We start from the raw sequence: 18,367 nt of genomic DNA, 5'->3' as shown, positions 1-18,367 counted from the left end.
GGTGCACCCAACCTCACAAGAAACCTAGTGGAACAAAAGGCACAGATCAACACAGACCCAATAACATTATGTGATTGCAAACACCGATTTTTCCAATTGATTGGTCATCCAGCCCAAATACATACAATCTCAGAATTAAATGACATCTTCATTCAATTGACCTAACCAATAATTAAATATTCCACCTCAACACCAAAGAACACATATTCCACTCAGCAGCACAAAGAGGCTCCTCTTAAATAGAGCATATGCCTAGAGACAAAGGAAACTTTAAGAAATACAGAAAATTGAAATAATGCCATGTACAGTATGCAAACATTGAGTCATAAAAGTTAAAATTGACAGCAAAATAAACTCCAGTATGCATATAAACAAATAAATGACCTAATGATCCAAGTCAAGAATTTGAAGAAAAAAAAAGAACAAATGAAACCCCCAAACAGTAGATAGTAAGAAATAATAAAAAGTAAATGAATTAAATAGAAAAAAAGAAAACTGTACAAATAACTAATGAATCTAATCAGCTATTTTTCTGAGAAGATAAAGATGACCCACTGACTCCTTCATCAAGATTCTCTGGAGTCCCACACCAGAATGTAGACATGGAGCAGAGATCAGCAGAGTGTAGGGAACCCAGTCTCAGTTGATAACTCCAACATCTATAGCTCAGGGAACATCACAGAACAGGCAGATGGAAAGACTGCAAACATTAGGAAGTCTGCTGTGAAACAGTCTCTCATGGAAATGGCTACATTAACAAGATTTGAACAGAGACAATATCAATAGACATGCTAAGGAAGAAGTAGGGAGGAATCTCCGAGGGCCATGCTTCTGGACAAGGAACTGCAAGGAAACTAATGACTGTTGAGATAGGGATAGTGAGTCTCTCTCAGACAGTAACCCCTAATTGCTTGACTGATGAAATTGTAGTCAGCACTGAAACCATGTAACTACAAACAAGAAAACTGAACTCAGTAGGTTGTAGTTACACATTTGTGTCTCTGTGTGTGAATGTGTGCATTGAAGAGTAATTATAAGGGAAGAAGAGACTATCAATTTGATACCTGCGGGGACATGGAAAAAGTGGGAGCATGGGGAGAGTGCTGGAGGGAAGAAAGGGAAGTGGGAAAGTGATCTAATTGTACTTTAGTTAAAATCTATAGAAAAGAAAACATTCCTTTAATAACATACACAGGAAAGGAAATCATAAAAGGATTGAATTTTGTGTCTTGTTTAGCCATACAAGTTATGTTTTCTATGATATGTATAACAAAGTAATTGTGTTCGCTTACTGCAATGCATTCATTTTTACTGTGAGAAAATAATGTGTTTTTTTTATAATGTGTGTGGATAGATAAGAAGACAACTTAGAAGTTAACAGCATGCTTTGCTCTTCAAGAGGACCTGTGTTCTGTTCTCAGAACCTATGTGGTAGTTTACAATCACCTGTAACTCCAGTTCCAAAGAATACAACACCATCTTCTCTCTTCCACAAGCACCAGACATGAACATGGTGCACATGCCTGGTGTACATGCAGGCAAACACTCACACATGAAATAAAATAAACAAATAAAATGAATTACAATACAGTGTAGTGGAACTATTAATGAAATAGACACTATGTCAACATTTTTAGAAAAAAAAATGTATGAAGTAAACTAAAATGTGCTGTGGGCTGGGGAGAGGCTGGCATCTCACCACAGTATGGTAATTTAAAAAAATATTTTTACATGCTAGTATGTAATTCCGGTGCAAAACTGAGAAAACTTTTTAACAAAGCAGTTTCATACAACTAATTTCTTAAACAATTCAGCCATCAATAGACACTTGGTTTTCAAAACTGCCTAGGAGGAGCTGGAGAAAGGAATGTAAAGGGGGAAAGGATATTAATTCTATCATAACTTAAATGCATTTTAAAAATAAAAACTGCTCTTTGCGCGTGAAGGGGAAGGGGAACTCTCATCCACTCACCCAAAGTTAAGGGCAGTACAAACATATAACCACTATGGAAATCTGTTTGGCCATTATTCAAGAAGCTGGTTATGGATCTACCTCAAGATCCAGCTACACCATTCTTGGGGATATACCCAAATAATATCTAATTACAGAGAATTGAAAAATTCTAAATGCAACATTTTTAATCTAAAGAAGGGCTACAGAGAAGGAAACTTCAAAAGACTTACGTGTGAAGGTATTTTCTTGTCTCAAGAGGAGTAAGTCGTGTTGAATAATCACCATTTTTCTGCCAAGTATGGAAATGGTGGTAAACAACGTTATTATTTTAATATGGATGGAAAACCATTTATCAATATATTAAATATTTAAGTTATTTCAAAGACAATATAAGATTCCATCAAGTCATCTGGACATACCCTTCAAATTTATTAGTTCTAAAAGATTTTACAAAGTGTCTCATTTTAGAAGGAAAGAACAGAGTGAAATGGTGTAGATTTACTCTGGTTCAAATCATCTGGATTATCTTGACAGGATGGAAAGTGCCCTAATATAGGAAGGAGTCCTAAGTATTCTTGCTCTGGGAAAGTGTTTCCGTAGGCTCCAACTTAAGTTTCCAAAACTCAGGATTTCCCTACTTTAGTTTATCAGTTTGCTATGAAAATTTTACCACCTAAAAACAGGCACAGAAATAGTAAAGCAGTATCTAACTTGCTTCTCAGTCTTGATCTGATTAGAATCCTAAATGAAAGCACTCTGTAATTCATGAATGGACCTATTTTCAAATGCTACAGAATTCAGAATTTGATATTACTGAAATAAAGAGTAAGCCCATGGTGAGAACACTAATGAATTCCAAGACATAGCTTGCTCTATTGCTGATCTTCCTTTAGCCAAGAAGGAAACAATGATCTGAGTTTTGTCATAATGATCCTGAATCGCCATGCTTACCATCAACCTACATGGAAGACAAAAATCATTTTTGATACATGTTATAAGTATACTCTTGGGCTGTGATGGGGCTTAAATACTGAATACAGTTAATATAATTTAGATTCACAGAATTGTATTCAGTGTCTTCCTTCTGAGGCAGAGTTGTGAAATATCCTGAAATCTTGAGGTAAAGATTCAAGTATCTTGAAAAATGTTCCTTTACACAGAAAAAGCACTTAGTAGGCCAATCACTTTCTGTCATCTTCCCTGGGAAAGGCGCTAGAGATCTGTCATAAACACAGATTGTGCTACAGAGGATGATACAAAGGAACTCTTACCTACCGATTACTATGAAAGAAAGAAAGCTCTGGCCTCTTTCTGTGATAATTTAGTATATCTGCAAACCCATTTGATGGCTGAAAAGAGAGACTCCCCCAAAGTACTGTGCCATGATGGTCTTCTAGGATACTGGAATGCTTTGAATAAGTGATAAGGTTCAGATGCCTAGCAACAGCTTTGGAGAAATCTTAAGAGTTTTAGCTGCCAGAGAACACTGTTATATTAGGAGAAAATTTGAATTTTCAATCACATAGTTGAATTTTCAACTACCCTTTTCTCATGGCTCCATAACTATTATGATAAAGATACAGATCAGTAGGTACAACCTCATAATCAAGTTTATTTAACACTGGACTAAAAGACAGGTGTAATCACATTAAATCCCCATGAATAAATGCTTCCTAAGTTTTCCTCATGTATGCCATATCTATCTGATATATGTAGGAATTTTTACTTTCTTGGACTGAGGGAGCATGTTAGATTGTTGAGCATTCAGGTAATAAGTTGGATGAAATATTTGGAAGAGAAGTATCAAGATTTTCTGCCAAACTACAAATGTTTAGATTCAAAGAAGTAACTCAAAAACTAAAATTCTGTGCCATGAATTGCTTTATTTTCGGAACGACCAGAGCATGCTGGGATCTTGAAAGATAAAGATATTAAGGCTTCCAAAAGAGAGTTTAGCCATGAAGTTGAGTGGTAAAATAAATGCCTCATACATTCAAGTCCCTGAGTGTGATTCTCAGCATCATCATAGATCAGTCTTGAGATTAAGACTCTTGCACACCCGTTGCTATTCTGACCAATCTATCCCTTTGCTTGTCTCATGGCAAGTGGAGTTGACTAAAATGCTTCCATTCCAAAAGCATTTAAATAATGAAGTCATGCTTGGTTAAAATACAACATTGGTAAATATTTCAGGTCTAAATTTAGTTTCAATCAGCGTTTTAACTTCTGTACTTACGTTTTGCATTTCCCCACAATGGCATAATAAAGAGCACTCCATCCAAATGTGTCCTTTAACTGGTGATCAACACCTTTCTTCAGTAAAATTTCAACAATATTTTCACAATCCCATCTAACTGCATACATGAGTGTTGTTCTAGAATGACAGAGGCAATTCAATTACTTAAATGGTGAACTGTATACATTTTACCATATAAGTATAAGGCCTTTGTGTGTAGAATTAACCATTAACTAAGTAGACTTAAGCATCCTGAAAGCAGAGTTCAGATTCCTAAAATATGTCCAAGGCTAAAACTAAAAAACAAGCAGAAAACTCCTTAGCCCACTATGTTACTTTATAGAGTAGAATTTGTATTTTAAATTGTTTATGGTGAATAACTGTTTAGAGAAAATTGACCAGAAGTACAGAAAGCTTTATATGAAAAAGAACACCATTTCCTTCCTATTCTATTATAATATAATTCACTGTTAAACATGGAATTGCAATTTGCGTAAAATGATAGTAATAATGTTATCAAATAATTTTAATGTTAAAAATGAATGTTTTCAATTACTGATACTAATATCATGTCATATATGTAAGTTTACAACTACCATTCATGTATCATCCTTCTCTGCACACCACCAAAAGTATTTGAAGATTAAAGGGTGTTCACAAGGTTGTGTGATTGTAAACTTGAAAACTTTGGAACTGACACTGTAAATGTAAAATCTAATATAAATGCTATCAACTCATATAAGATCATATGGCAGTCAAAATAAAAATCAAAATAAAAACCTCTCATTGTGAAAGGGAATATGAACCTGAATATCATTCTTTGGCATAACCATTTCATGTAATAGATATTTTTTAGATGTGTAACTGATATTTTATTGACTTTTTCTAATCTATTCCCATAACACATTTGAAATGAATGATTTTTACTATTCTAGACTATTTTCAACACAAGTAGTGTTTCAAAAATGCAAAGTGTAGTACCTTTGATATTTATCACATACGTGAAGATTCGCACCGTGTGTGATTAGGTATGCTGCCATGTGGTGTTTCCTTTCTCGGAGTGCTAGCAGCAGAGGGGTCAACCCATCCTGTAATGATATCAATTAATCATTCGCAATACCACATATTTCACAACTGAACTGAAAATCATATATGTAGCCCTGTGATTGTAATGTTTACCATAGACTTGACCGCAGTAGTCTTTTCCTTATTAGCCTAATGCACCTTCTAACGATCCTCAAGATTGCAATATTCTAACCATGGCTACAGTTGTCACAAAGTCCTCTAGTTCATTACAGAACTCATGTGACAACCATGGACCTGTGGTTCCTGTCACAGAAGTTGTCATGGTACTTTGAAGCCATGGCACTCTCTCCTCAGAGTTTATCTGAAGAGACACACACCGACACACAGTGGCAAAGGTGTTAGATCGTAAAAATGCATGGATGAACAAAATTGTCTTTTCTATGTCAGAAATTCTCCTGTATTTCAAAAGACAGTTATGTGGCAGATGCAGCATTTCCCAACAACAAAATTCAATTAAGGACGATGACAAAACTATGGAATTGTCCAGTATTTAAAACCTGATTTCTGAAGTACTGTTTGGCAAATCTTCTGTGGGGCAAATATCAGCAACAGCAGAAGTTGTTTCACAGGCACAATTCTCAGAGTATTGTAATGATGTGGTATTTGCTGAGGACACAGAGGAAGCTCTTCTTGATTCTCCATTCAGGAAGGGCCAGGGGTAACAATGTCTGCCTCTTGCTCTGAACAGATCACCAAAGAAATGACCTCAAAATGAGTAAGATCTCAAAGAATCTTTTTTTTTTTGAACTCACTAAGATCCACCTGTCTCTGCTTCCTGAGTGCTGGAATTAAAGGCGTGTGCCACCACCGCCCAACTCAAAAAATCTTTGATTGCTTACCTTGAAATGTATTCTGTCCTGTTAAAGTTGAAAACTGTCTTAGTGTTTAGAAAATCCAGTACATTTTTAAAATGTTTTTTATTTATATTATTTTTAGACAATTTCCTACATGAGATCTGTATTTACATAGTTTCTACACCCTCACTCCTCCAACTCCCCCTAACTCCCTCTGAAATTCAGGACCTGTTTTTTATTACTGTCACACACACACATGTGTATTACGTACAACCTACTGGTTCCATGTAATGTGAGCAGACTCTCTGTGTGCCTCTTTTTTATGTCTCTGCCTCTCCTTTTCTCTTTCCCTCCCCCTCTGTCTCTCTCTCTTCCTGTATGTGTGTTGGTTTGTGTGTGTGTGTGTGTATGTCCATGTGTGTGCATGTGCATGTGTGTAAGCATGGCCACTGTGGTTGGATAAACTATTGAGGAGTTTAGAGTATATCCCTGGAGAAAATTGAATTCTACTCTCAGCAGTTATGGATAATGGGCAACACTTTATTTACGAGTGTAGTTTTGAAGTTTCCCCTATCAAGTGTTTGCATGTCAACTGGTGGTGTTTTCCTTGTGCACGTCTTATTTAGGCAACCATATTATTGAGATTTCATAGATGAATTATCCCTTTTGTATCTAGAAGTCACTTTTCTGCAGCAGTCATCCTGGTCACTGGAACTCAGAGTTTTTTGTTTGTATGTTTGTTTGTTTGTTTTAGAACTTTCTTTCTCAGTGTCACCTGAAACTTAAGTGTGGGTGTTGTATTGTAGATGTAGGATTGTGGTAGACACCCATGGTCCTTTGGTGTTTGAATTTTCACTAGTTGTGGATCTCTGTTATATGCTGTATTTGCTGCATTTTAATCATCATTGCATCTAAGTCCAATTTACTGAGTGACTGTACTGTACTATAGCTAGTGCATACAGATCTGTGTAATGGAAGTTTTAGAGATGGGCAAGGCATTGTTTTCTTTCTGGTTTATATTTTACTTAGAAAACAACCTAAGCAGGAATCAAAATAGAGCAATAATTTAAAAGTATTGTAAACATTAGAATTCAGAAATGAAGGCACATCTGTAATCCCATCAATAGAGTGCAGGGTATTATTGCAGGAGGATCGTGACTTCTAGGAGAGTCTGGGCTACATAGTGAAATCCTACTAAAAAATTAATATTGGAAGTCTATGATGATTTTAGGATTATCAATATCAGTGAGATTAAGACAATGTATTGTAATTTACATGAAGTTAAATGAACAAGGGGTGAAAAAGCATTGCCCAACTCCACAGCTAACAAGATACACAGTGCCAGGCAGGTAAAAATTCCCTAGACTTTTTGGGAGTTCCAGAGATTTCCCAAACAATATGAGCTACTGCCAGTGCTCTTGGTTGCCTCCAGTCACTTAAGTGTAAGATCTTGCTACTAAAGACACCAAATCTTTTGGAGAAAAGACTAGCAGGAATAAAGCTGGAACTAACCCAGTGATTCCTACCCAAGTACTAGCTTCCTGTGGTGCTCTGCAAACTGCCAAGGGAGAAAAGGAATCTTCAGACATCCTAAATTTATATCGAACACTAAGAAATAAGGCTAGTAGACTTAAACACCTGTATTGGCAAAACAGGTGAAATGGGGGAATACAGCTCTGGTTTGTTAGCAAATAAAACACACTTGGAGGAGGTTGGATTGTGGAAGTACCTCCTGCAGGGAACCATTCCATCATAGGGGCTCAAAAGCAGAATGATTTGATTTGCTATAGTCAGGATGAAGCATAGTTTTTAAAATTCTCCTAGAGATTGGGCGTGCACTGCATTCCTGGAGAAAATGGAGGTTATGAATGGACTGCGCTGTTCCATAGCCCTTGGGTTTGTTTACTAAAATTTTAACCTCTCCTGCATGCATACTAATGGATGTGTGGAAATGAAGTACTTGTAGTGCAATGTACGATACTTCAGTTTCAAATATTCAGTCTGAGATAGCAGTTTGAAGGTGAAGTATCACCCACAGCCTGAAGTGATTCATATCCCAGTACAGCTTGTCAATATTTTGGGTAGGTGTTGAAGCTTTTGCAATTGGATATTTGATGGGTGTGATATTGGTATGTAGGCAGTTTTGGGGTACACCTATTCTGAGTTTTTCAAGAGGCCACTGATTCTGTTTCTGTGGAGATATGAGGAGGAAGGAAGGATAAGTTCCTGATACAACAGATAAAGCTATATCCAGCTGCCTATAGGAAGTTATCTTGATGGCTAACCAATGAAGAGAACCCAGCCCCTGGTGGGTGGCACCACAGCCTTGTTTCAGAGCATGGCTGTGAAAGACTTTATAGAGATAGCTGCATAGTAAGCAAACAGGCATCCTGGACTCATTCATTTCTCCCTCTCTTGAGGATAGATGATATGTCAACAGCTTTCTCAAGATCCTGATTCTGTGCTTTTCCCAGTAATACACAGTAACTTGGAAATGTAAGTCAAATAATCCTTTTAGTCCATTATCTATTTTTATAAATATTTTCCATGGCTCCATAAAAGTAAGCTAAATTCTCTAATACTGATTTCAATAAATTAACATTTACTTCCCCCCCTTTGGAAATAATTTTGAGAGCTATATTCAATGCAATTTAATCATATTCACCCCTTCCCTTTCCAAATGCACCGCTCTTCTGTACCCACCCATCTTTCTAACCTTATTGATATAAACCTCCTCTCACGTCTCTGGGGTCACTATAGAAGATCAGGTTAAAGCTTGTAAGAGCCAGGTCTACTGGATGACCAAAAGCAAAGAGTGTCTCATGGGCACACCAGCGTAGATGTTCATATGACATCACAGTCACCATGAAAACATTCAGAAGACCGTTGGAAGCTCAAGTGACACAAAATGTCATTATGCAAGCAGGAATTTAGCATGAAGTTCTGCTCTGAGCTGAGAACTTCTTGACAGTTATAGCTGCTACGACTGGATAGTCATTTTCATGTAAAGGTGTGGCCTGGGTGGACTGAGCATGCTCCAGTGGATGATCACATACCCAAGAGTATGTGGGCAGCACGAATTGGACTCAATGGGGTAAAAAACAAACTATAACAACATATCAATACTTAGATGGATACCGATCAAGTTATTTCAAAGTGCCAGTCAAGTAATACTTCAACTTCTAAACTTGAAAAAATTGGACCAAGATATGACAACTGTTAAAGCATATAGTTTTCAAATACTTGGGAATTCAATTTAGAAAATCTTTACCTTTGTAGTATCTTCAATGTTTCCCCCAAATTCAAGAAGACTGCTGGCAATATCTGGCCTGTCTACATACACTGCATGGTGGATCGCTGCTTCTCCATTGCAGTCTTTAATATTGGGATCTGCTCCATGATCAAGTAGGACAGACACGATCTCTGTCTCCCAACTTTGTACTGCCTGTGTATATCATTACCAGGAAAACACTGTCAATTTAAAGAAAACAGAAGAAACTTCCCCCAGCTTTCACCATGATTTATATTTAAGTGACTTTAATTTTACTTTCATTCTAAACACTTAGATCAACTTAATTACTGAAATTGAAGTCTTTGAAATACCTTCATTAGTGGTGTGGACATTTGATTGTCAAGGGCATTTGTCTTACAGTCCTTAAATAACAGTAAACGAACCAGATCGATATGACCATAGAAACACGCAAAGTGGAGCGCATTTCTGTGGGAATGAGAGACATTTTGAAGGAAAACTGTAAGGCACTATTATCAACATACACAATCACTCTGGCATTTATAAATATTATATAGTATTTAAGTCCATAGACCCATAAAATATTTAACTTCATTCAAAATTTATTTTTATTTGCTCTTATAATTTACTGTATTTAAAATTTTATTGCAGCTATCATTTATCGCAGTGTGAATAATACACACAGCTGTTGCAGCCTAGATAAGTGCTCTATTAGTGAACTACGTAGTAAAGAGCAGCCTATTTGAACAAAAAGAACATGACTATTGGGTGAACTCATTCTCAGTTTGAATCCTACTCTAGACACTACCATCAACCAACTACTTCTCAGCCTTCCTGTGTTGTGAATTCTTGTCCAGAAAATGGGTGTTAAAAGGAATACTTCTATCAAATTAGGATGACTCAATTAGATTCTTTGCAACTATTCAAAATATATTCTTCTACAACAACTTAACAATCTTTTTGGTATTTAAGTTATGAATGTTAACACTCTAATAAACATATTTCAAGTCAATGTTAGTTCCATTATCTCTATTTTGTAAATATATTAAGGAGTATAAATTTTAGAGTCTAAGGACATCTCTTCAAAACTTGAGACAAGTTCTGCAATAGACTTATGCTTCTGCTGCCTCAGCCTGCAAAGAGCTTGGATTGTAGATATGACACACCACTGAGCTTGAGATTTGGTTTTTTATGCATTTTAACTCAGCTAAAATTGAAATGTCATTTACAATTCATAATGTACAACAGTGACTGCCAAAACTTGAAGGCAAATTTTAATACATTAGATAGCATGTCATTGTGCCATGCATGATGTCTCTACTAAGTGAAATGTGATATATAATGTGATATACATATACATACATATATACATAACCATATATATATATATATATATATATATATATATATATATATATATATATATAAAACATTTCCAGACTTTTACTGGATTTTTTAAAGAAAGCTATGAAATGTACTATTGATGAAAACTGAAAATTATCAACAGCAAAATCTAAATGCACAGCAAAATTGGCTTTGCTTTTTATGGAACTTTAATTCAAAGAAAGTAAGTATGGAACCTCAAGTCAAATATGTAAGAACGGCCATTTTTGACAACAGTTAAATTCACAGCATACATATGAATTAGATGTATGCTATGCCTAACATCAGTATCTAATATCAATTTCATGAGGATTTAGGACACTGTGGGCCACCTCGAGTAAACCCAAAATTGGGAAAGCAAGAGAGTTTGTTGATTTGTAAATCATGAAATTCACAGCAAGCTCCATTCACCTCTATCAGAAGTAAGTAAAGATGTCAGAAGTAACTTTCAGAGAACTTGGAGCTTGTCAGCACATTGTGTTATAAAAATGGTGGCTGATCAAGGCCGCACTGAATAAAGTTTCAGAAACACATGAAGTAATGAGTAAAGGAACTTAAGAGAAATCTATGGAGAAGGGAGAGTGATATCCCCAGGAAACTAGTGAGAAACAACAAGAAAATGAAGGAGCATCAGGAAGAGGAGCACACAACCATCTATCAAGTTTAGATTATTTCTGTTATTTTCAGTGAGGAATATAAATGTTAGTACACAGAGATAAAAGATCCATATTGAATGTTTTTGGGTGATTTTAGGTGGGAGGAAGACATTATGAGGAACACTACTTGATCTCTGTAGTTTCTACAGTTTACACAACATTGTGTTTATTAGGTACATTGAAATTAAATCCCATTTCTTTATAGTTTGTTAGATTATTCTATTGTGTATTCGATGCTCCATAAGAAAATGCTCCATAGGGGAATTACAGGGTGACAGTAAACCTGCTAGAGCTTTGGTCTTATGGTTCTCCTGCTCCAGAAGAAGATCTGGACACTGGACCTGTGTGATCATGGGTACCAAGGAGACTGTAGTCCAGAAAGCACAGCTGGTCTCTCCTCACCCCTATTGCCCTCAACAGAGCTAGGAAAGGTAGGCTTCTCCCATCACTAGATTTCCTCAAAGCTCCTCATCCTTATCTTCCAAGTGTTCTTACCGTTTCCCTTCATCCTCATCATTCACATGAAATTGCTTCTTCCTGAGGAGACGCACCACCAATTTGAGCTTTCCCATGCATACTGCCTCATGAAATTCGTTTTCAGGGTTATAAGGCTGGAAGTACCTGTCTTCAGTTCCACAGTAAAAGCAGGACAAGTATCCCGTTGCCCTGCTTGGGCCGTCACAAAACCCCAAGGGGGTTTTTGGCTCCTTCTTAAAGCAGAAGAGCTTCCTTGGGGTGGACAACATAGCTGTGACCACCTTTCTATCAACTCAACACTAACTAATTTTAGGAAATGATGAACTTTTAACCACTGACCGTCTAACAACCAGAGCCTAACTCTGTGACTCTCACAAGTGTGAGGCTATGGTTTGACCAGTCAAATCGAAGCATCCAGTTATAGAACAGTCATTGCTAAGCAACACTGGTAAACAAAAGCATGCTCGTTCTTCCTCAGGTATACAGTTGATGGAGCAAATAATGCTCACTGCGTATGTGCAATGTAAGTGTGGCGGTCTCCTGTGCTCGTTTTCACATATCCTCAATCTCTTCCTCAGGTTTGGTGGATCCTTTCCTCCCCACTGTAATCTTGCTTGGTGCTTCTTTTCTTTTGGGACTGCAATTATTCATTATAAAATTTCTTCTTGGGTTTGTGGCTTGTTTTTATTTACATTTTTACTCACAGGTCATGGATGGATTGCTTTCGTAAGGACATGGAATTTCTTGAAACTTCTTTCTGGTGTTTTTGGTTCTGTGTTTTTGCAATTTTCAGTGAGGTGAAAAGCTGTAAAATAACGATTTTTGTGTGCTTGGGAGTAATGGTACACACCTTTAATCCCAGTCCTTGGCAGGAGACAGAGACAAATGGATTTCTGTGAGTTTGAGGTCAGCCTGGACAAGTGAGCCAGAGCTGCATAGTGAGAACCTCCTCAAAAATGGCAAATTTTCTTTCTTTCTTTCTTTCTTTCTTTCTTTCTTTCTTTCTTTCTTTCTTTCATTAAGAGATTTTTCTATTCATTTTACATATCCACCAGGGATTCCCCTGTCCTCCCTCCTCCCACTCCCCGAGCCTTCCCTCACAATCCACTCTCCCATTCACACCTCCTCCAAAGCAAAATCTCCCCTGGGGAGTCAGTAGAACCTGGTATGTTCAGATGAGGCAGGTCCAAGCTCTTCTTCCCTGCTTAATGTCTTTACAATACAATGTGGAGATTTCAAGTTTCAAAGTTTATTAAGATTTGTGGGCTAACATATGACTCTCCCTAGAGATGTCTCTCAGCTGGTACACAGATTGTCCTGTAGAAGTCTGACGAGCCTGTGGTAGTTTGAGGTTGATATTTCCTTATTACTCTTCACTTGGATGACTTGTCTATTGGTGAAAATGGGTAATGAACAGCACATCATGATGATGTCCGGAGTCCACTCCTCCCTTTAGCCTAATGTTGTTGGTCCTGTAAAACTCCTATAGCAATGTAAGACATAGATACTCTCATTCATATCTTCATGGTTAACTGATGCCTTGGCCTCTAGAGGAAAGCTCTCTTTTTCTTGCAGTTTTTGTCTTCCATTTGTCCTTGTGACCATAGCAGTTCCTGGTTACCTTGGGGTTCCTGTCAATTAGAACCTGATATCCACTCTTTTTTTTTTTTTGGTTTTGGTAGCTTTGCGCCTCTCCTGGAACTCACTTGGTAGCCCAGGCTGGCCTCGAACTCACAGAGATCCGCCTGCCTCTGCCTCCCGAGTGCTGGGATTAAAGGCGTGCGCCACCACCGCCCGGCCTGATATCCACTCTTTATTTCCAGCCTGTGTGCATTTTTATTGGTGAGGCAGGCAGTGTATTATTAGGCCACACTTAGTAACTCATCAACATAATCTGTATTGTTTAATTGGAGAATTTATTCCATTTATTGCTGTGGGAGAGACTCTAGGCCTATAGGCTGAAAATGGATGCCCCAACATTGCAGAGAAATGTTGGGTGACTGTCCAGGCAACCAGATATCTCTTGTTATTTCCAGAATTTTGGAAGTTGCTTATAATGTACTTCCTGTTTATTCATGTAATATTATATCCTTCTGGGGTCTCAAATGGAGCTGAAGACTAGATATTTATAATTATACTTTTTCTTGGTTATGATAAAAGGTAAATTAGCTATGAAATTTCAGACTCACAAATACAGAATAGATGATAAAATATTTTCTTTAATTTTACCAAATACAAATAGACTAGATATTGTAACTGTAATTCTTGCTTGATAACTATTTTGTTACCTATTAGTTTACTGTATTAAAATGAAAAGGTGAAGCACTGTGGGATGTCTTTCTGTGTACTGTGAATATGTGTTGCTCCCATTGGCTAATAAATAAAGCTACATTGGCCTTTGCCATCTTTTGTATTCCTTTACATTTAATGGCTTACTGTATGTTTAGTTACTGTTTTATTGATGTGAAAAGACCCCACTACCAAGGCAACTCTTATAAAAGAAAGTAATTAAGTGAGGGCTTGCTTACAGTTTTAGAGGGTTAGTCCATTATCATCATGGCAGGAAGTAGACAGGCATGGTGCTAAATCAGTAGCTGAGAGCTTTACCATCCTGATCCACAGGCAGCAGGCAGAGGATGGGAAGAGGCAGAGAGAGACAAAGAGAGGCAGAGAGGGACAGGGAGAGATAAGAGACAGAGATATTGGACCTAGTATGGGCTTTTGAAACCTCAAAGCCCACCTCTAGTGACATAGTTCCTCCAACAAAGCCACACCTCTTTATCCTTCCCAAACAAATTTCCTCTCTGATGGCTAAGCATTCAAATCTACGAGCCTACGGGCTCCATTCTCATTCAAGCCTCAACACTCTACTATCTTAATTTTCACAGTGTCTTCTCTGTGAAATCCATGCTGCCTTCATCGTAGAATCCATGCTTTCATGACACTGGTTCACTGTCTCTCACTTCTGGATACAGACTCCCACAAGTGTTAATTTTCAAGCTTGTTTGGTAGCCCATATTTCCTTCTGTTCTTGTTTCTCTTGAGAAGTTCCATTTGGTTTTGTTTTAATGGAGCTTAGTAATTCACAAAGCTCTGAAGATTCATTCTTTTTTGCATATTCATGGTTTGACTGCAGCATCTTTTCCTGGCTTAGAAGAAACCTTGCTATAATGACATGCAATGGATTACCTGGCCTTTCCTTCCAACATTGGGCCCTTCTCCTTTGGGCATTCCATGACTTTGTATGATTGTTGTTGACTGTATCCTTAAGCCCTTAGATGCTCTCTCTCTCTCTCTCTCTCTCTCTCTCTCTCTCTCTCTCTCTCTCTCTCTCTCTCTCTTTTTAAAAATATATTTATTTATTATTTATATAGTGTTCTGCCTGCATGTATGTCTGCAGGTCAGAAGAGGGCACCTGATCTCTTTATAGATGGTTGGGAATCACCATGTGGGTGATGGGAATCAATCTCAGCATCTTTGGAAGAGCAGCCAGTGCTCTTAACCCCTGAGCCATCTTTCCAGCCCCCACCACATTCTCTTGAAGGTCAGTTTTCTTTTTTTATTATACTACTTTTTTTCTTTTTCTTTCTTTCTTTCTTTTTTTTTAAAAAGGCTGAAGCCAATCGCCAAACAGTTTTTGTTTAATTTGATTTGTTGAAATCTTTATTTTCAGGATTTCTACTTGATTCATTTTCAAAATCTCCATCCCTCTGTCTCTCTCTGTCTCTTTGACTCTTTCTCTCTCCCTGGTGCCATGAGAATGAAGGGCAATGCCCTTGGGTCCCTATAGTGTGGGATACACAGCAGACTTGGATTAGGTTTTCTTATGAGTTTATGAACAGGGCAGAAGAAGGGGTTAATATGCTCTGCCGTTGAGAAATTACTGCTTCCAACCAAAATCACAGCTCATTTTCTTCTCAAAATGCATGTTTGCTGCTTTTAATCACAGACTCAGTGATGAAGGATGCAGTGAAAAGAAGGGGGCCAAGAAGCACTTCCAATAAACAAAGAATTAAGACACGTTAGGTTCAGTAAGACAAGAGCCCTCTGTACTGTTCTGGAGAAGTGTAGATGTATCCAACCTTCTTATTAAATAAGAAACACAGAACCAATGCAAAGAAGAAAGCCAAGAGGTCAGAGCTAAGAGCTAAAACCTTACCCTTCCTCCTGCGGTGGTCCTACCTCTCCGAACCAGAGCTATCCCTGTGTTAAAGTCTTTATATAGAGTTCCTGTCCTGCCTTCTCATTGGTTGTAAACCCAACCACATGACCACCTCCTCACAGCCTGTCTGTATAGGCCTCCAGGTTTTCCATGATTGGTATTAAGATTAAAGGCATGTGTATCCAATAATGGCTGTATCCCTGAACACACAGAGACTTACCCAGCTCTGCCTACCAAGTGCTGGAATTACAAGTGTACGCTACCACTGCCCTGCTTTCCTATGGCTTGCTAATAGCTCTGACCCCCGGGCAACTTTATTTATTAACATACAAATAACATTTTAATACAAATAAAATATCACCATATTTCCCCTTTTCTATTTTAATAAAAAGGAAAAAAAAGAAAAAGCTTATAACTAATATAAAAAACTATATACAAAAGTACAATAACTATATACAATATATACAAGTAATAAATACCTAAACAATGTCTAGTCCATTTGTATTTGACAAATTCAGGGAAAATAATTTCATTGTCTATCCTATTTTGGTAAGTCCAAAATGTATCCTAATTAATCTTCAACTATAACTAACTAACCTTCAACTATAACTAACTAATCTTCAACTCCCTCAGAGACCCAAGAAGGAAATAATATTAGCTAACAAGAATAAAAACAGGAAGTGCACATAAGCAACTTCCAAAAAATTGGTGAGTTGACAGAAACAGACAGCTGTCTGGACAGTCACCTGAGGTTTCTCCGAAGTGCTGGGGCATCATCTTCAGCCTATAGGCTTAGCATATCTGACAGACTCATTTGTGAAGTAGGATGTACACAAGGTCAACAGTTCAACCTCACATTGAGTGAGAGTAGTCCATGTACCAGAAACACCTGAATTCCACTAGTGTCATGTCATGATTCAGGATTTTAAATTCTGGAAATTGTTGATGGTTTTTTAATTCAGCTGTCCATTCTTCTTGGCTGTGTATATATGGCTTCATCTCAGCATCCCATTCTTCTCCATATCCCTCTATCAAATGCCAGTCTACTATTGAGAGGCGTGAGCTTAGTTACTCTTCAAGAATAACTGTTTCAGCTGCTGTTCCATTGCACATCAGAGGCCATCAGCCCACTGCCTGTTCAGCTGCCTTTGAAGAAAAGGGCACTGTACCTTTTTCGAATTGCGAAGGCCACTTCAGGGATGGTGCCATATTGTCCTGGCCTCTGAAGATGCCTTTTTTTTTTTTTTTGGATTTTTCGAGACAGGGTTTCTCTGTGTAGATTTGCGCCTTTCCTGGAACACACTTGGTAGTCCAGGCTGGCCTCGAACTCATAGAGATCCTCCTGGCTCTGCCTCCCGAGTGCTGGGATTAAAGGCGTGCGCCACCACCGCCCGGCTGAAGATGCCTTTTGATAAAGCCATAACCACACTTGTTTTGGCAAGAATCAGTAATCCTTTGTTTTATGTCCTGTCTGTCCATTTTGTCCTGTTGATTCGAGGATACTTTGTTGTCCAGTGGCTAACTTTTGCCACAATGAAAGTTAACTCCATATGCAGTTTCTTCAATGCCCATATTTTCTCTGAAGTAGATTGGTACTGCCAGGAGCCGACATGTCTCATAGTCATAACAAAAAAGAAAAATTTTCTAAGTTATTAAAACATTTTAAATGCCATATTCTGTAGATCTCTGAAGGGTTTGAAGATAACCTGTCTATCTAAAATATATCTACTCAATCTTGAAAACATACCTAATATAACTACAAGTTCTATTATAATATCTAACTACTAACTTTCATTTCTTTATATCCTAATAGTTGATAATAACATTCAAGGATCAGAAAATTGCATTACATTGTTAGATGAACGGTACAATTAGAAAAATATATATAACATTTTCTAACAATATCAATTTCAATATATATAATTTGTATACAATATAAAACAATCCAATCCAATGTAAAGTATTTACACTTTTCTTTTCTTTCTTTTTTTTTTAATAAGAACCTTAAATCTAATCTCCTTTGCTTAGCCTTTTTCCTAACCCTTGACAACAACTTGTAACCAACCCCCCTAATCAATGAAAATTATCCCAGACCCAAAACCCATTAAAAGACCAAAAAAACCAACCGCCCCACACCACCTCTTTGGGAATGTGGGCGTCGTATTCTTGAAATTGCTTCCTGCTGGGTAGGGGCGAAGGTATCTTTATCCTGAAAGAAAAATTTTAGGTTAATTGTCAAATTCTAGGAAAGGTAAATATATCTTTCGTTATCCAGTCTGTGTATAATGCCAAAATTCAGGGTTTATCTCAAATCATTATTCAAGTAGTCTTTGAGACTGGATCATCTCAGCTAGCTCTTCTCAGTTTTC

General features: G+C 37.4%; 1 protein-coding gene across 1 annotated transcript; it reads right to left on the bottom strand.

The window, feature by feature from the left end:
* Nucleotides 1-4,190: 4,190 nt before the first annotated feature.
* Nucleotides 4,191-12,105, bottom strand: LOC128120202 (ankyrin repeat domain-containing protein 7-like; the record flags this gene model as incomplete). Its single annotated transcript, XM_052753895.1, has 5 exons — nt 11,855-12,105; nt 9,674-9,788; nt 9,342-9,515; nt 5,172-5,278; nt 4,191-4,328 (listed from the first exon to the last, which is right to left on the bottom strand). Coding segments are annotated over exons 1-5 (785 nt in total), but the record flags the coding sequence as incomplete, so codon positions are not given.
* Between the last annotated feature and the right edge of the window lie 6,262 nt (nt 12,106-18,367).

Source organism: Peromyscus californicus, unplaced genomic scaffold (assembly GCF_007827085.1).
Source record: "Peromyscus californicus insignis strain IS unplaced genomic scaffold, ASM782708v3 Scaffold_28__1_contigs__length_665956, whole genome shotgun sequence".
In the NCBI taxonomy this organism is placed as follows: Eukaryota; Metazoa; Chordata; class Mammalia; order Rodentia; family Cricetidae; genus Peromyscus; species Peromyscus californicus.
This window is presented reverse-complemented; position numbering and strand designations above follow the sequence as displayed.